Consider the following 20,474-nt stretch of genomic DNA (forward strand, 5'->3'; position numbering starts at 1 on the left):
CACGCACGTACAGGCAAGCGATCAAATGTTTGGAAGCCAAAGCTGCGTACTCACGGTAGCGCGTCTGCTATCCAACTCAAAGTCCTCCTGGTTGTGTTGCTGCAGCCGGCCGCTAATACACCGCTTCCCACCTACAACTTTCTTCTTTGCTGTCTCCATTGTTCATTGAACAAATTGCAAAAGATTCCCCAACACAGATGTCCAGAATACTGTGGAATTTTGCCATGAAAAGAGACGACTTAATAGCTGGCCACAATGCTGTCCCAATATGTCCGCACAATCCGTGACGTCACGCTCAAACATCATCATACCGAGACGTTTTCAGCAGGATATTTCGCGGGAAATTTAAAATGTCACTTTACTAATCTAACCCGGCCGTATTGGCAAGTGTTGCAATGTTAAGATTTCATCATAGATATATAAACTATCAGACTGCGTGCTCGCTAGTAGTGGCTTTCAGTAGGCCTTGAAGGCATTGAGCTAAAAACTAAAAACATTTGTAATGCAATAAAAACTAATCATCCCACGTGGCTTCCCACTAAAGTGACTGCATAGCAGCTAAGCTTGTTTAAGAAGCTCATTTATTAAGTCAACAGCTGAGGGAACAAAGGATCTTATGTATCTGTTGTTTTGGGCCTTTCTATTAGTAGAAGTGTACCTGCATCCTGAGGGCAAGAGTGTCAACTGTGACAAGAGAGGGTGCTGAGGGTTGACCACAATGACCTTTACCTTCTGGATGACTCTGGCCTGATAGATCTGCTTCAGGGGGTTCAAGGTAGTGCCTATGGTCTTTTGGCACACCTTGATTACACCACCTAGTCTCTTTTTATTGGCCACACTGAGGTTACCAAACCAGGAAGTGATAGAATAAGTTAAAAGAGACTCGATACAAGATGAATAGAACATCGTCATCAGTGTCCTATCAACCTGAAAGCCCCTCAGTCTCCTCAAGAATAACAGCCTCTGATTGGCCTTCTTGCAAATACGCTCAGTGTTGGCATCAAAGGTCAATTTATTGTCTAAAATTGTGCCGAGATACTTGTAATCACGGACTATCTCACAGACTGTGGGGAAGAGGAGAAGAAGTTTCCACATTCATGTCTAGGTGGACTTTTTGAAGTATATATGTATATCAAAATACATTACATCAAATACAAAAATATATTTATAGTAAAAGGTATTTTACCTGGAAGAGATGTGTAGGTGGGCGGGGCTTGTCGTGATGGATGCTGGACAGCAAAGACGTCAGACAAAAAAAGGTCATGTAGAAGAGATGAAGATAAAAAGCTGCTCTTTATTTGGCTTTCCACAACACAAGAGGCCATCTTGGAGTGTCTAGCTGCTGTATGAAGTGTCACCAGCAGAGGGCGCAGTGGTTGTGTGCTGCCTAAAAACCAAACGAACAAATGAAAACAGGAAGGTGATTGATTGATTGATTGATTGAAACTTTTATTAGTAGATTGCACATTGATATTATTTCTTCTATAAAAAGAATAGCTTACTTAAAGAGAGCAAGAATATACAAATGAAATAGAGGTGAGCAGTATTGTTGACACAATGTTTACCGTTTTCACTCTTCTGTCATTGCTATTGCATCATTGTTTATATAAATGTTGATTTTTTTTTAACTGAAATCTACATCTGCGGCCTGACAAAAAGTATACTTTCTACTTGTCAGTGTTAGACATCTGACAGCGTGTTGCCTTCAGGAGCACTCGGTAATGGCAGACTGCCATGTCATTATCGAGACAAGACAGCGTGTTTGATTGATTGATTGAGACTTTTATTAGTAGGTTGCACAGTGAAGTACATATTCCGTACAAGTGACCACTAAATGCTAACACCCCAATAAGTTTTTACACTCGTTTAAGTCGAGGTCCACTTAAATTAATTCATGATACAGTTGCCTTCAGGAACACTCGGTAATGGCAGACTACCATGTCATTGTCGAGACAAGACAGCGTGTTGCCTTCAGGAACACTCGGTAATGGCAGACTACCATGTCATTGTCGAGACAAGACAGCGTGTTGCCTTCAGGAACACTCGGTAATGGCAGACTACCATGTCATTGTCGAGACAAGACAGCGTGTTGCCTTCAGGAACACTCGGTAATGGCAGACTACCATGTCATTGTCGAGACAAGACAGCGTGTTGCCTTCAGGAACACTCGGTAATGGCAGACTACCATGTCATTGTCGAGACAAGACCGCGTGTTGCCTTCAGGAACACTCGGTAATGGCAGACTACCATGTCATTGTCGAGACAAGACAGCGTGTTGCCTTCAGGAACACTCAGTAATGGCAGACGTCCATGTCATTGTCGAGACAAGACAGCGTGTTGCCTTCAGGAACACTCGGTAATGGCAGACTACCATGTCATTGTCGAGACAAGACAGCGTGTTGCCTTCAGGAACACTCAGTAATGGCAGACGTCCATGTCATTGTCGAGACAAGACAGCGTGTTGCCTTCAGGAACACTCGGTAATGGCAGACTACCATGTCATTGTCGAGACAAGACAGCGTGTTGCCTTCAGGAACACTCAGTAATGGCAGACGTCCATGTCATTATCGAGAAAAGACGGATGTAGTATGCGTGTTGCCTTCAGGAACATTCAGTCATGGCAATCTGCAACAACGAAACGTAGATTTAAAAAACAACAACAACGATCGGCCATGTCATTATCACACACGCGCACACACATTGGCGCCACAGTGAAACGTCACTTCCTGGTGCACAGCGCTCCAAAAATAAAAGCGTACATTATAACAAGTGAAGGCGCAATCACGTTATCATCTTCAACAGTCAGTATTGTGAATTAAGGTATTTGATGTAAATAAAGCAGTAAACAATTTTGATTTCTTTGCCATTTATGGCTGCTGAGCACATGGTTCGGGTTTCTGTACAGATCTGTACGGTTTCCAACCAAAGTATGTATTGTCAAATAACGATTGTTTAGTATGGAATCTTTTACATGGCATTGTAAACTAAATATTAGCAAAATGAAAACCATAGTAACAGTGACGGCGTGCACTAACGTAACAAAACAGTTTGATCGGAAGTGACGTTGTCTTTGCGCACGCGTTAACCGATCAGGTCTTTCAGTACTCTTTGGCAATAATCAATCCACTTGATTTATATAGCACATTTAAACAACAAAAATGTTTCCAAAGTGCTGCACAACAATATTAAAAAAACAATATTCAAATATTATCCTTACCAATGACTGAATAAAAACAAAAAATAAATAAATATAAAAACAATATAAAATATATTGGGACAATTAAAAGAACTACTGAATATGGATGAAGCATTTGGACTTTTCAAAGAGCGCATGATTGTTTACAAATATAGGAAGCTGTCGTCAAGGACCCGGAAGTGCTGGGCTTTTGAGGGCGATCAAAAGCAGATCACTTCCGGTCAGGACGAAGGAGGGAGGAGTGATCATAGCGAGAAATTGGGCCGCCATCTTGAAGTGGTGATGAGGAGCCGGCGAGCAAGCCGAAACTGACAGTTGACAGGTAGAAAACAAAGATGCTAAACTGACAGTTGACAGGTAGAAAACAAAGATGCTAAACTGACAGTTGACAGGTAGAAAACAAAGATGCTAAACTGACAGTTGACAGGTAGAAAACAAAGATGCTAAAGTGACAGTTGACAGGTAGAAAACAAAGATGCTAAAGTGACAGTTGACAGGTAGAAAACAAAGATGCTAAACTGACAGTTGACAGGTAGAAAACAAAGATGCTAAACTGACAGTTGACAGGTAGAAAACAAAGATGCTAAACTGACAGTTGACAGGTAGAAAACAAAGATGCTAAACTGACAGTTGACAGGTAGAAAACAAAGATGCTAAACTGACAGTTGACAGGTAGAAAACAAAGATGCTAAACTGACAGTTGACAGGTAGAAAACAAAGATGCTAAACTGACAGTTGACAGGTAGAAAACAAAGATGCTAAACTGACAGTTGACAGGTAGAAAACAAAGATGCTAAACTGACAGTTGACAGGTAGAAAACAAAGATGCTAAACTGACAGTTGACAGGTAGAAAACAAAGATGCTAAACTGACAGTTGACAGGTAGAAAACAAAGATGCTAAACTGACAGTTGACAGGTAGAAAACAAAGATGCTAAACTGACAGTTGACAGGTAGAAAACAAAGATGCTAAACTGACAGTTGACAGGTAGAAAACAAAGATGCTAAACTGACAGTTGACAGGTAGAAAACAAAGATGCTAAACTGACAGTTGACAGGTAGAAAACAAAGATGGTGTTCAGCGTTTTCCTGCTCAAATGAGCGGACTGTTGAAAATAGGAATCGGGGGATTACTTTTCACAAGTAAGATTTAACATTAACGTACTATTGGTTGTATTTTGTGAAAAGAGTGTATGCATATGGTATATAGTTCTCTGCAAACCTATGAAAGGTTCTATTTTGTCTTCATTATTTAGTCAGAATGCACCAGAATGCTTAATTTGTATGTGAAAATCACAAAAAAATCTTCTGGGGGAGGATGACCCCCCCTTTACAAACTTTCAGCCCCACCTAAAACAAAATTCACCAGTCGCCACTGATTATGATGCATTCTCATTTTAGGCAAAATATAAGACAATAATTTCTTAACAGTATAATTGTAACCAGGAATAAGTCTTCAAGTAACAATATTCAAATACTGACATTGTTGGGTAAGACAGAATTTGGGTTTATTCTGAATCCAGTGAAACAGATTGGTGGTTTTAGCTGATATAAAGACTTTCAGGTGTTTATATATGTTTATGTTGAAGTATTTGCCAGACGCTTTTATCCAAAAAAGTGTGTGAAAATGAGTGGTATTCAGTGAGGTAAAATGAATTAAATGTGCTGACAGTTCATTGCTCCTGCCAAATGAATTGCACTGAGTGGAGCGGATCACCACTCCAAGATGGCGGCCCCGCGTCTCGTCACGGCCAGTAGGCAGTAGTGCTCCATGCTGCGTACCCTTAGAAGATCCATCCATCCATTTTCTACCGCTTATTCCCTTCGGGGTCGCGGGGGGCGCTGGAGCCTATCTCAGCTACAATCGGGCGGAAGGCGGGGTACATCCTGGACAAGTCGCCACCTCATCGCAGGGCCAACACAGATAGACAGATGTCTATGCATATTCCCGTGGGTGGAACCGCACACACGCACACACACATGCGCAGTTGCGTAGGCTTCCTGCTCACGGGCCGGGTTCCTGTTACACATTCAGCCTTATGACTTGGAGAAACAAGCACCGTCCTTGAAAAGTTTGTAAAAAATCGTATTGATTTACTTTTATAAAAAGTCAAATATGGAGTAAAATTACAGCCAAAACTCCACATTGATTGATTGATTGATTAATTGATTGAGACTTGTATTAGTAGATTGCACAGTATAGTACATATTCCGTACAATTGACCACTAAATGGTAACACCCCAATAAGTTTTTCAACTTGTTTAAGTCGGGGTCCACGTTAATCAATTCATGGTAACAAACAAATTCACAAACAAATTAAAAATGTTTTTACTCACGCCCAATGATTTGCAAGTCAAATAAACTATTTTCTTCAAACCAAAAATTGATTCCAAAGTAGAAAAAAAAAATCTTCATATAAAAAAATTATTGGCAAAATTCTGCAAGTAAAAAAACGATTTACAAGTATACCATTTTTTTCTGCAAGCAAAAAAATAAAAGATTCACAAGAATGAAATGATATGAAACAAGAAAGAAAATGAAAACAATTTTCTTCGATAAAACATCGATTTCCAAGTATTACAACAATTCGGAAATTAGAAAAGAACATTTGCACCTATAAAAAGACATTTCTGCAAGTAAAAAAAAAAATCTGTAAGTAAAAAAAATCGATTTTTAAGTTAAAAAAAAACAAAGTACTAAAACATTTTTCTGCAAGCAAAAAAAGATTTGCAATTATAAAAACAATTTTCTGCAAGTAAATAAAATGATTTGCATGCGTAAAAAGTATTTTCTGCAAGTAAAAATAGATTCACAAGTATGAAAACTATTTTCTGCCAGTAAAGAAAATGATTTGCATGTATAAAACCAATTTTCTGCTATAAAAAGAAAGATCTGCACACATGCACTCAGAGCAGCTGTAATTAGCGCAGCTGTAATTAGCGCTCCACAGCGACACCTTGTGCTGCTGCTACCATTTAAGGCTGTCAGAGGTACTTTGGTGCATGGTGCCATCCGCCAAAAAAATAATCAAGAAAGTGTCCACCCTGCTTCTTTCACAGAAGAGAAGGGAAACAAGCTCGCTAGTAGTCCTTTAAATGGACTCAGCAGCACCACCTGTTGTTGTAGAGTGCGAACTACAGGTGCTCAGAGTGCAAGTGTGTGGGTTAACTAAAAAACTTTTTATAATTGCCAATCGATGTTTTTTTATTTAAGAACATTTTTATGCTTACGAATCCTCTTTTACTTGCAGAAAATTGTTTTTATACTTGCAAATTGTTTTTTTATTTGCAGGAAATAGTTTTCATACTTGCAAATATTTTCTTTAATTGCAGGGGAAAAACCTTTTTTTTTTAAATAAATAAATGGGTTATACTTGTATAGCGCTTTTCTACCTTCAAGGTACTCAAAGCGCTTTGACACTATTTCCACATTTACCCATTCACACACACATTCACACACACATTCACACACTGATGGCGGGAGCTGCCATGCAAGGCGCTAACCAGCAGCCATCAGGAGCAAGGGTGAAGTGTCTTGCCCAAGGACACAACGGACATGACTAGGAAGGTAGAAGGTGGGAATTGAACCCCAGTAACCAGCAACACTCCGATTGCTGGCACAGCCACTCTACCAACTTCGCCACGTTTTTACTTGTGAATCGTTTGGCTTGAGTAGAAACATTTTTCTTTTGCTTTTGTGGAGTTTTGACAGTAATTGAACTCCATAGTTAAAGAAACAATAGAGCAGACTCATCACATGAAAGTTAGTGAGGAGGGACCATAAGTAAACAAACAGAAAATGTATGTTTGTACCCTTTGGCCACGCAAAGTCTGTCAAATTTGGAGCAACTTTTTTACACAGATAATTAAACGAGTGAGACGTTGATCAGTGCATGTTTTGGTCGCTGAATTTTATTTTTATAAATGGAAATTAAAAAACAAGGACGATTGTTTGATTCAATTGAATTTTAAAATGCAAAATATGTTGGTGTCAAAGAGCAATGACTGTAAAAACGGTTTGATTTTCATTTTGTATTTTATACTACGAGCATTAAAATCCCCAGTAGACAGAAACAGAAAAACAGACCAAAACGAATATTTTTTTTTATTTTCAAAGTAAAAGCGGGCATAATTAATACGGTACCCGTGTGCCTGTGACTCTGGCTGTAATGTACTTGGAGCCCGACTCAGAAATTATTTAAGACATTCTTCACACACATCAACAGAAACAGAAAAACAGACTAAAACTGATGTTTTGTTTATATTGTGTCACCAAAACCGGAAGTTGTACTTTAAACTGTACCGCGGGTTGGTCTGTAAGGAAAAACACTGTGTGATTGAATTATTTTGCCTCCACTTTAGTGTGATATGTGCGTAGGTGTCAGTCCTCGTTGTTCCATGTTCAAGATACATTTTGTATAGGGCTCCAAATACATTTAAGACAGTCACACGGGCACAGAATGCCCGCTTTTACTTTGAAAATAAACATTTCCGGTGTCAACACACGAAAGAACACCCGTTTTGATTTGGTTTTTCATTTCTGTTTTCTGGGGTTTACATTTTTTGTGATATGATTTATACAATCAAAATAAAACCGTTTTTTTAGACAATGTACTTGCTCTTTGACACCAGACAAATAAAAACGCCTTGTTTTTTTTTTGTTTTTTTTTTAATGAAATCCAAATAACCCAATCGTTTTTGTTTTTCAATTTCCATTTATGAAACAAAAATTAAATGACCAGAATATACACGGCTGGGCACCTTTTTATCATTTCAAGATCTTTGGTTGAACTTCCGGTCGCCTCATTGGCCACGCCCATTTTTAAAAACGTCAACAGCGCCAAATTTGCGCTTCTCTTGTTTGAGTGAAATGTCCAGCGAAGAACCGCAATGGAGAAAAGTCCATACAATAACAGGAGTAATACCGCCTTCGAGACACGGCCACAGGGCCGTGGCCATTCGGGAGCTGATTGTAGTGTTCGGAGGTGGAAACGAAGGGATAGCGGAGGACCTGCATGTTTATAACACTGGTATGCTAACATTAGCATGGCTAATGTTTTTAGCATTAGCACTTAGCCAAATAGTCACTAAACAAAAGTACCGTTTGTTACATTTGATTTGTATTTGAGAATAGTGAATACCACTTTATACAACGTCATCGACATTTAAGTCATTGATGTGAAAGAACAAAACCGAAATCCAAATTTTGATTTATCAGTCATTATTATTTCATCACACTAATGTGTCACCTCTAGCCCTCATTTCAACTGTCAAGTATTGGGATGATTTCATTCTAAAGCAAGGTGACTAGAATTGAAGATGAACAATTGATTCTATGCAAAAAAAAAGTACAAATAGTTGCCATACCAGCACTGGAAAGAGGACTGAGCTGTCTATAGTCTTGGTGGGAAGTTAACTTGGCATCTGTTTGTTCCTAGTACCTCTTCTTCTGGAACCCACAATATGTGTGCATTTGCATTGGATACCTAGTACCTCTTCTTCTGGAACCCACAACATGTGTGTATTTGCATCGGATACCTAGTACCTCTTCTTCTGGAACCCACAATATGTGTGCATTTGCATCGGATACCTAGTACCTCTTCTTCTGGAACCCACAACATGTGTGTATTTGCATCGGATACCTAGTACCTCTTCTTCTGGAACCCACAATATGTGTGCATTTGCATTGGATACCTAGTACCTCTTCTTCTGGAACCCACAATATGTGTTTATTTGCATCGGATACCTAGTAACTCTTCTTCTAGAACCCACAATATGTGTGTATTTGCATCGGATACCTAGTACCTCTTCTTCTGGAACCCACAATATGTGTGTATTTGCATCGGATACCTAGTACCTCTTCTTCTGGAACCCACAACATGTGTGTATTTGCATCGGATACCTAGTACCTCTTCTTCTGGAACCCACAATATGTGTGCATTTGCATTGGATACCTAGTACCTCTTCTTCTGGAACCCACAATATGTGTTTATTTGCATCGGATACCTAGTAACTCTTCTTCTAGAACCCACAATATGTGTGTATTTGCATCGGATACCTAGTACCTCTTCTTCTGGAACCCACAATATGTGTGTATTTGCATCGGATACCTAGTACCTCTTCTTCTGGAACCCACAACATGTGTGTATTTGCATCGGATACCTAGTACCTCTTCTTCTGGAACCCACAACATGTGTGTATTTGTATCGGATACCTACTACCTCTTCTTCTGGAACCCACAATATGTGTGTATTTGCATCGGATACCTAGTACCTCTTCTTCTGGAACCCACAATATGTGTGTATTTGCATCGGGTACCTAGTACCTCTTCTTCTGGAACCCACAATATGTGTGTATTTGCATCGGGTACCTAGTACCTCTTCTTCTGAAAACCCACAATATGTGTGTATCTGCATCGGATACCTAGTACCTCTTCTTCTGGAACCCACAATATGTGTGTGTTTGCATTGGATACATAGTACCTCTTCTTCTGGAACCCACAACATGTGTGTATTTGCATCGGATACCTACTACCTCTTCTTCTGGAACCCACAATATGTGTGTATTTGCATCGGATACCTAGTACCTCTTCTTCTGGAACCCACAATATGTGTGTATTTGCATCGGGTACCTAGTACCTCTTCTTCTGGAACCCACAATATGTGTGTATTTGCATCGGGTACCTAGTACCTCTTCTTCTGAAAACCCACAATATGTGTGTATCTGCATCGGATACCTAGTACCTCTTCTTCTGGAACCCACAATATGTGTGTGTTTGCATCGGATACCTAGTACCTCTTCTTCTGGAACCCACAATATGTGTGTATTTGCATGGGATACCTAGTACCTCTTCTTCTGGAACCCACAATATGTGTGTATTTGCATCGGATACCTAGTACCTCTTCTTCTGGAACCCACAATATGTGTGTGTTTGCATTGGATACCTAGTACCTCTTCTTTTGGAACCCACAATATGTGTGTATTTGCATGGGATACCTAGTACCTCTTCTTCTGGAACCCACAATATGTGTGTATTTGCATGGGATACCTAGTACCTCTTCTTCTGGAACCCACAATATGTGTGTGTTTGCATTGGATACCTAGTACCTCTTCTTCTGGAACCCACAATATGTGTGTATTTGCATGGGATACCTAGTACCTCTTCTTCTGGAACCCACAATATGTGTGTATTTGCATGGGATACAAAATAGAGGGTGCATTCATTGTTGTGTTCTTGAACGTGATGTATTGCACATGAAATCTCACTTTAAGGCTAGAAACTATCTTAACACAATGAATGTTATGTTCAGATATCTTGGCATTCAATTGTTTTTTGCATCATTATCAAAAATATCAAAGCACCCACCATCTTCATTTGTTTCTGTGTATTGTAACCTGTAATGGAACAAGCTTGTTTTGTGCTCTACTCCAGTCTCCAAGCAGTGGTTTCTGCCCGCTGTGAGGGGAGACATCCCACCAGGCTGTGCTGCCCATGGTTTAGTTTGTGAGGGCACTCGCATACTGGTCTTTGGTGGCATGATAGAGTATGGCAAATACTCCAACAACCTCTATGAACTTCAGGTAATGTTTTCCTAGGATTTCTATCAATATCAGGTAACATACGTATTAAGGGGGAAAAAAAACCTAATTACGAATTTTCTCTTCAAAATTTCAGATGTGATTCTATTTGCCATTTTTATATTTTATACATATAAAACTGTGAAAATAAGGAGGGAAGGTAGACATGTTACTTTTAGACTGTCAATCAACATATTCTGGTCTAAAGGTGCCACACATTAGAAAAATATACAACAATTTACTTTCAATAATATTTGTCTTTATGAGGACAGACTCAGAGCTTTAGTCTACATCATGCTCCTAAACTGAAGAAATAACCAACAAAAAGCGATTATAATATTAATAATGCAAATAACAATTTAAAAGGATATACACCCATTTCTTATGACTGTAGAATCGTTTACCATTGTACTGTCATTGGAAGGTGAATAACTTCCTCAATAAATCAAAATATAAATGGACTCTCATTTCTGTAAGCCAAAATTTAACTTAAATACATTTAAATAAAGAGCTTTTATTTTTCCTAGTTGGAAAAAATAGGTGGAATGTTGTTGTCACAGTTCGCTTGTGCTGATGGGCTCATATTGCTCATCCGATTTGAAGCTCAAATATTCCAACAACGGGACATTTTGACTTATCATTTTTATCCTCCTAATTTTTGTACCTTTGCGGAACTTCCCACTAGCGAGTTGCAAGTCTGTCTGTCCGTGCTTCCTGTGTGTGTGTAAAGTTGGCGGTCTTGTGCTCCGCCCACCGAGACAAAGATTGTGCATGGCAGAAAAGAAGGCTCACTGCATTCAATTGATTCTACTGGTAAATAAACACGCTTGGGTGCTTAAAACGATGCACAGAGTGAGACGAATAAATACGAGGCTCAACAATTCTGATTAACGAACTTGTCCCACTCAAATTCCGGTGACGCCGGACAAAAAAACCCTCAGCCTCTTGTTACTGTTATCGCACTAACTAAAACTTCAATGTTGATTTAACATGCAGCCCTAACACTTATGTTAACATTTGCAATTTGATAGGCTAACAGGTGGCTTTGGAAGAAGCTGAAGCCCAGAGCGCCCAAAAATGGCTTGCCTCCATGCCCTCGTATCGGACACAGCTTCACACTTAGTGGTAGCAGGTGCTATGTGTTTGGGGGGCTCTCCAATGTTAGCGAGGACCCCAATGGAAATGTCCCACGGTACTGTGCACACTTCATGAAGTTGTGTTGTGTTGAGTAATGTGATGAGGTCTACTCGGCTGTGCAAGGTACATGGATGACCTGTATGAGCTGGAGCTGCATTCGGCATCAGGCGCAAGAGGCTGGAGCATCCCAGAGACAAAAGGGGGCGGTCCTTCAGCGCGGGAGTCCCACACTGCTGTCGCGTACGCTGGTCTTGGCTCGCCCAAGCTTTTCATCTTTGGAGGAATGCAAGGGCGCCGCTTGGATGACCTCTGGCAGCTTGATCTCAGTAAGTTTATTCTTTAGGAAGAGGGCTGGGCGATTACATGATCCTGATCAGTTCCAGCTGTTAGCGTAATTACCTCCATCAAACATGCGGAAATGTCTGATATTGCAGTAGGGAAGCAATGGTGCTCCGTATAATCCTGCCTTTAATGACCGTTGTGCATGTGTGCGACCGTCCCTGTCAAAAGTCAGGCTTGTCTCCACGTAATTAATGTTCAGTCAGTGTTGTGCCGCTTCCCCCTTACACACTTGTCTCTACGTAATTAATGTTCAGTCAGTGTTGTGCCGCTTCCTCCTTTACACACTTGTCTCTACGTAATTAATGTTCAGTCAGTGTTGTGCCGCTTCCCCCTTACACACTTGTCTCTACGTAATTAATGTTCAGTCAGTGTTGTGCCGCTTCCCCCTTTACACACTTGTCTCCAGGTAATTAATGTTCAGTCAGTGTTGTGCCGCTTCCCCCTTACACACTTGTCTCCAGGTAATTAATGTTCAGTCAGTGTTGTGCCGCTTCCCCCTTACACACTTGTCTCCAGGTAATTAATGTTCAGTCAGTGTTGTGCCGCTTCCCCCTTTACACACTTGTCTCTACGTAATTAATGTTCAGTCAGTGTTGTGCCGCTTCCCCCTTACACACTTGTCTCTACGTAATTAATGTTCAGTCAGTGTTGTGCCGCTTCCCCCTTACACACTTGTCTCCAGGTAATTAATGTTCAGTCAGTGTTGTGCCGCTTCCCCCTTTACACACTTGTCTCTACGTAATTAATGTTCAGTCAGTGTTGTGCCGCTTCCCCCTTACACACTTGTCTCCAGGTAATTAATGTTCAGTCAGTGTTGTGCCGCTTCCCCCTTTACACACTTGTCTCCAGGTAATTAATGTTCAGTCAGTGTTGTGCCGCTTCCCCCTTACACACTTGTCTCCAGGTAATTAATGTTCAGTCAGTGTTGTGCCGCTTCCCCCTTACACACTTGTCTCCAGGTAATTAATGTTCAGTCAGTGTTGTGCCGCTTCCCCCTTACACACTTGTCTCCAGGTAATTAATGTTCAGTCAGTGTTGTGCCGCTTCCCCCTTACACACTTGTCTCCAGGTAATTAATGTTCAGTCAGTGTTGTGCCGCTTACCCCTTTACACACTTGTCTCTACGTAATTAATGTTCAGTCAGTGTTGTGCCGCTTCCCCCTTACACACTTGCAAATGCAGCCCGGAAGAACAACATAAAGACGTGGCTAACACTAACACAGAAGTTGAAACACAACATTTAAAGGGGAACTGCACTTTTATGTAATTGTTCACAGTCATTTTTGAAAGACATGAAAACGGATGGATTTTATTTTTAATGCATTCTAAATATTAAATATATTCGATCAAAAGTCAGTTTACAATGGAGCCTCTGGGAGCCCTTCAATTCTGTCTATGGAACCCCTAAAAACATCCAAACACCTCCATTTTATACACATGATGTAAGTATATATGTCATGTAGTAACATTCATAATAACATGTAATATATACATGATGTAAGTATATATGTCATGTAGTAACATTCATTTTAACATGTAATATATACATGATGTAAGTATATATGTCATGTAGTAACATTCATAATAACATGTAATATATACATGATGTAAGTATATATGTCATGTAGTAACATTCATAATAACATGTAATATATACATGATGTAAGTATATATGTCATGTAGTAACATTCATAATAACATGTAATATATACATGATGTAAGTCAATCAATCAATCAATGTTTATTTATATAGCCCTAAATCACAAGTGTCTCAAAGGGCTGCACAAGCCACAATGACATCCGCAGTACAAAGCCCACATAAGGGCAAGGAAAAACTCACAACCCCATTGGGACGTCCTGAGTATAGTAATAATGTAGTAACATTCATAATAATAAATATGTTTGCTTTTTTTTCTTCATCCCTGATTATTGCTCACTGCAGACTTTATGAGAGCCAACAAACATAATAAAACATAATTTACTGTATATGAGAGCCAACAAACATAATACTACATCACTTACTGTACAATGTCTGCTGTCATTGGGATGCTGACTGCTAGGATGTTGATATATTCCCATTTAGATGAAAAATGTCTCATAATCCTTGCCAAGAAATGGGGTGCTGGGAAGGGGAGACAAGTGCTTTTTGTGTCGTCCTCGCCATTTTCTGGTTCTATATTTCTGTCAACGTGTCCCAACTTGTGGGATTACATTCATTTTTGAGACGTTAGAAAAGTGTTGTCAGTACTTTGGTTTTTCGTAGAAAAAAATGACTGCCCAAAGTGCGGGTAATAAACTACTTTAAGAGACGAATAAAAACGCAACAAACAAAGAAATTCCGGCTAAACAGCAGCGTATTGTAGTGGAATCATTGCCACCCGGTATGGATGATAATCAGAGTTGTGATGTGGTGTGACACGCTATTGTTGATGTGGTTTTATGGATGGATGTCAGCGTCAGAAGAACAGTAAGTTCAATGCAGGGAATATCCTTTTACTAATGAAAGCAACTATCAGAACATGATCATCACACAACAAACACGTACACACTACTATGAGGGAACAAATCAATGATTTGTAGCGAAAACCTTCAGCTCCTAATCCAAACAATACCCCGTTTGTGGAGCAGAATAAATGATAGCCATGGAAGCACATGAACCACAAGTGACACAACCCTGTAAAAACATTCAATAGAGCTGCTGGAAGTGGTCTCCTTAAGAAGTAGTGAAAAATCGAAAAAAAGCATAAATGGATTTTATTTTTAGGCCCAGGGCTAAAATATGTGCCAAAATACTTTGCAGTTACTTTTCAAATCATTTTGGAGTTTGTGCACAAAAACGTTTTGTTCCTGAAATAATCATCAAACTTGTTTTATGTGTTGCTACACATTATTTCACAGTACCTCAAATTCAAACTGCACTTTCAAATATTTTCATTAAATGTAAGATACAGAATTAGAGTTTTGAAAAACTCCAAAATCTGGGTGAGCGCTTGCTGTTTGCTGGTGAGAAGCACCCATGTGTACAAGTAATCAAAGAAGTCTTGTTTAGTGAATCTTCACTTCAATACAAGTCTTATAGTATTCACTACACCACTTTTTTACTGCAGGATGAAGTTTTTCAAAATAAAAAATAACTTTGAGAGGGAAAAGTTGTCTTCACCTCCCAAAATGTACCAAAAAGTAGCAAAACCGTGGCCCTAAAGCCGAGGTACGGAACGTAGCGTGAGTTACCTGTACCGTAAACACAATTATATACATGAAGTAAATATTAGCGTGCATTACCTCCATCAAACAAGATACTGCAGTAGACTGTATCATCCTGCACGGGACAATCCCACTTTATTAAAAAAATGTGATTATATTTGAGATGGAATAATATGAAAAAAATAATGGTGATTTTTATTGGCCAGCCCTAGTTGAAGCCATCACATGCACTAACTCATGACACACCATCCTTCTTCAGACACCATGATGTGGTCAAGGCCTCACACCAGGGGTTCCACGCCACTACCCAGAAGTCTTCACTCTGCCAGTGTCATCGGAAACAAGTAAGGCTTTAACCGCCATAACTCCCATGCAGTGACTTCTGACGGGGGTTTGTCTGCAGAATGTTTCTTTTTGGTGGCTGGGTTCCTGTTCCAGAGTCAGAGAAGCAAAAGGCTGCAGGAATGAAATGGATTTGCACCAACGCCTTAAGTCTTCTTAACTTGGGTAAGTAGTTGAGATATCCACCATCATAACAAGGAATTTAAAGCAAGACTTGACAGACACCATGAGCTGGCAGAACCTGGGCCCACAATACGACGACGTTGGCTCCCAGTTGCAGAACCATAAGGCCCAGAGTGAGGACCAGAATGCGAGGAAACCCAAAGCCAGGGCCGGCCACTGCGCCGCTGTCGTGGGATCCAGGCTTTACGTTTGGAGCGGCCGGGATAGTTACCATAAGAGCTTGGGCTACCAAGTCTGCTGCAAGGACCTGTGGTACCTGGAAACAGGTGAGAAGAATATGATCATGTGAACCTCCATTCACAAACTTCATTGGTTCATGCAGTGGTACGACCTCTACTTAAAAAACCAAGCCTCGGCCCCTCTCTCCTCTCTAACCTTAGACCTATCTCTAATCTTCCATACATTTCCAAAATATTAGAGAAGGTTGTGTACAGTCAGTTGTTGCCCTTCTTAGAGAATAATGGTATCACTGAGTTGTTCCAGTCCGGTTTTAAAGCCGTCCATAGCACAGAGTCAGCGCTTTTAAAAGTTTCTAACGATATCCTCCTGTCAACAGATTCTGGTAAATATGTTGTCCTGGTGCTTTTAGATCTGTCTGCTGCGTTCCACACCGTCGACCACGCCACCTTAATCACTCATCTTGAGAACTGTGTGGGCATTTAGGGCGCCGCCCTCAACTGGTTCCGGTCGTACCTAACTGACAGGAGTAAAAGTAGACAGTTTTATGTCTTCCACAGCTCCTCTACCACATGGGGTCCCCCAGGGCTCAATCCTTGCCCCAATTTGATTTGCGCTTTATCTTCTCCCCCTTGGTTCTGTTTTCAGGAAGTACGGTATTGCATTTCATTTTTATGCCGATGATTGCCAGATCTACTTTCCCATGGCACAAAATACCACAGTCCAACATCTTATTGACTGCCTGCACGACATCAAAACTTGGCTTTCCACAGGAAGTTTCCTGTGCCTAAATGAAAACAAAACAGAAGTTATGTTGTTCGGTCCAAGTCGCTCTCCCTCCCCCAACGTGGACCTCGGCACTCTGACCACGTATCTCAGCGACTGTGTCACAAACCTGGGGGTAAAGTTCCACTCAGATTTTAAGTTTGAAAAACAAATCAGCAGCGTCGTTCAAAAAAGCTTTTATCAATTACGCCAAATAGCGAAAGTGAAACCGTTTCTGTCAGGACCTGATCTTGAGAAATTAATCCACGCCTTTATATCAACTGGTCTTGACTACAGCAATGCCCTGTACGTAGGCATTAGCCAGGCCTGCAGCTCGTGCAGAACTCTGCTGCTCGTCTGCTAACACAGACCCGCAGGCGTGAGCACATCACCCCTATACTAGCGTCCCTTCACATTTTTTGAGCAATGACAGTTAATAATAATAAAATATAAAAACAACCTACATGGACAGTTTGTGTTATTAGTCAACATTGCAACTTTTTTCTGGTTACATTTCAAATGTTTGCTCTTTTTTCCCACTTTGTAATGTACATTTTTTTGTTATTTTTAGAATAGTTTGAACACCTGTGATCTAAAAACAACAACAAGCTCAACTGTGCTGTATGCACTGCTGTGCCAACACACACATACGCCTCTGGTGCCCTCACAAACAATCAGATTTGACAAAAATCCTTAACTTTAACAACCATATTGCGACAATAATAAACAGTTAAAAAGTAGCAGCTCACAAGGGGAGAGAAAAGAGTTAAGTTAAAGTTAAGTAGCAATGATTGTCACACACACACACTAGGTGTGGTGACATTTGTCCTCGGCATTTGACCCATCACCCTTGGGAGCAGTGGGCAGCAATCAAAAGTTGATTTGGTACTAAGATGGCTTCCTCATTCTCTTCAATACAAGTAAGCACAAAATGGCTGTCAGTGGGACACAAGATGAAGCAGTGAAGCGTTCATACACACAGACATACTTGGCTCCATCTAATATTTGGTCAAATTTGCAAATGGAGGCAGTGGTAAATGGAGGTTCCACTGTAATGGTACAATGAGGGGATTAAACGTGCAATATCTTTGATTTTGTTTTAGATAGACCATCGTCCTCGGATGCGGTGATGCTCATCAAGTCCACTGTCAGCATGCTCCATGTGGCGTGGCGCCCCGTGTCTGCAGCAGACTGCTACCTCCTCCAGATTCAGCCTGTCAACCCGCCAGCCAAACAGCTGGATTGGTCGGCAGCAGATGGAGAGAGAAAAAGTCAAGGTAAGTGGGGACAAATATACAAACCTGAGTTGGGAAATTGTGTTGGATGTAAATATAAAATACTATAGTGCATAGCTGATTAAAAGAAAAACAATATCTAAGTGGGCCAAATCACATTTATTAGAAAATAATCTCTTGAAATTGACTAGTCACTTGATTATAATAATAGGACATTTAAATTGTTATGTCAGGTTTGAGACAAATGTGCTGCTGGTATGACCACAGTGTGCACGTCTGTATTCCACTGAATGCTCAGAGTGTTTGTGCGTTTGCTCACACACATGACACATTAGAGGGAGCATTGGTCTGGACTACAGGCAGGCCAGTCTAGTACCCACACTCTTTTACTATGAAGCCACGTTGATGTAACACGTGGCTTGGCATTGTCTTGCTGAAATAAGCAGGGGCGTCCATGGTAACGTTGCTTGGATGGCAACACATGTTGCTCCAAAAGCTGTATGTACCTTTCAGCATTAATGGTGCCTTCACAGATGTGTAAGTTACCCATGTCTTGGCCACTAATACACCCCCATACCATCACACATGCTGCCTTTTACACTTTACGCCTAGAACAATCCGGATGGTTCTTTTCCTCTTTGGTCCGGAGGACACGACGTCCACAGTTTCCAAAAACAATTTGAAATGTGGACTCGTCAGACCACAGAACACTTTTCCACTTTGTATCAGTCCATCTTAGATGAGCTCAGGCCCAGCGAAGCCGACGGCGTTTCTGGGTGTTGTTGATAAACGGTTTTCGCCTTGCATAGGACAGTTTTAACTTGCACATACAGATGTAGCGACCAACTGTAGTTACTGACAGTGGGTTTCTGAAGTGTTCCTGAGCCCATGTGGTGATATCCTTTACACACTGATGTGGCTTGTTAATGCAGTACAGCCTGAGGGATGGAAGGTCACGGGCTTAGCTGCTTACGTGCAGTGATTTCTCCACATTCTCTGAACCCTTTGATGATATTACGGAGCGTAGATGGTGAAATCCCTAAATTCCTTGCAATAGCTGCTTGAGAAAGGTTGTTCTTAAACTGTTCAACAATTTGCTCAGGCATTTGTTGACAAAGTGGTGACCCTCGCCCCATCCTTGTTTGTGAATGACTGAGCATTTCATGGAATCTACTTTTATACCCAATCATGGCACCCACCTGTTCCCAATTAGCCTGTTCACCTGTGGGATGTTCCAAATAAGTGTTTGATGAGCATTCCTCAACTTTATCAGTATTTGTTGCCACCTTTCCCAACTTCTTTGTCACGTGTTGCTGCCATCACATTCTAAAGTTAATGATTATTTGCACAAAAAATAAATGTTTATCAGTTTGAACATCAAATATGTTGTCTTTGTAGCATATTCAACTGAATATGGCTTGAAAATGATTTGCAAATCATTGTATTCCGTTTATATTTACATCTAACACAATTTCCCAACTCATATGAAAACGGGGTTTGTACATAGACAAATGTACAGCCTGCTAAATGTTGACGCTTGTAACTCAGATTTCCAGAGTGTAAGTGAATGCAACACTGAAGAACAAGAGAACACGTCAGTGCAGGTATTTGACTTGAATTCATTACCTGTACTTCTATTTATACAACTTTGTCTATCAGTCACAATCCTTATGTCAGACAACAACACACATGTTTTTCTTTTTCTATGCTTTGTAACTGCTCACATACAGCATGCACGGGCTAGCTGACAATGCACCTAAGAGAATACTGCTAGAGTGTCCGGTTCCATTCCAGCTTCCGCCATTCTAGTCACGGCCATTGTGTTCTTGGGCAAGACGCTTCATGCTTGCTCCTGCCGGCTTGGGGTTAGCGCCCACATCAGTGTGTGAATGTGATGTATAATGTAAAGGGCTTTGAACATTCCACATATAGTAAAGCACTACAGACAATTTAGCATTACTTTAAAAAAAACATCCAAAACCCGCCAACAATACTCCATTTACATGTCGTGTCCTGAATATTAACAAGTAATAGCAACATTGTTATTATAAGCGCTAACGCCAAGGAACTACTTTAAGCAGCGCTGTGATCACAGAGAGCTAACTAGCTTATGCTGCTATATTGACATATTGAGCTGCTGCAAGGCCTCTGAGTTGCTGAAAGTTAATTGTAGATGATAAATCATGCCTCTCACCTGGATAGTAGAAGGTTGTGGACATAAACCCACAAGTTGGTCAACTTTGACATCCAACTTAAAGACAAAGATGGCGAGAAAGACACAAAAAACGCTTGTTTGTGAATCCTTTTTTTTTTACT

General features: G+C 40.5%; 1 protein-coding gene across 1 annotated transcript in view; it reads left to right on the top strand.

The window, feature by feature from the left end:
- The first annotated feature begins 8,034 nt into the window (after window positions 1-8,034).
- The window catches only part of LOC133661320 (host cell factor 2-like), a 47,724-nt gene continuing 35,284 nt past the window's right edge, over window positions 8,035-20,474 (top strand). Inside the window, exons 1-9 of the mRNA XM_062064445.1 lie at window positions 8,035-8,225; window positions 10,628-10,776; window positions 11,805-11,965; window positions 12,034-12,236; window positions 15,716-15,800; window positions 15,860-15,963; window positions 16,020-16,247; window positions 18,027-18,200; window positions 19,707-19,762. Of these exons, the coding sequence (XP_061920429.1) occupies window positions 8,066-8,225; window positions 10,628-10,776; window positions 11,805-11,965; window positions 12,034-12,236; window positions 15,716-15,800; window positions 15,860-15,963; window positions 16,020-16,247; window positions 18,027-18,200; window positions 19,707-19,762 (1,320 nt within the window). The 5' untranslated portion in view covers window positions 8,035-8,065. The remainder of the gene's footprint in view (window positions 8,226-10,627; window positions 10,777-11,804; window positions 11,966-12,033; window positions 12,237-15,715; window positions 15,801-15,859; window positions 15,964-16,019; window positions 16,248-18,026; window positions 18,201-19,706; window positions 19,763-20,474) is intronic.

This window comes from Entelurus aequoreus, linkage group LG12 (assembly GCF_033978785.1).
Source record: "Entelurus aequoreus isolate RoL-2023_Sb linkage group LG12, RoL_Eaeq_v1.1, whole genome shotgun sequence".
Classification (NCBI taxonomy): Eukaryota; Metazoa; Chordata; class Actinopteri; order Syngnathiformes; family Syngnathidae; genus Entelurus; species Entelurus aequoreus.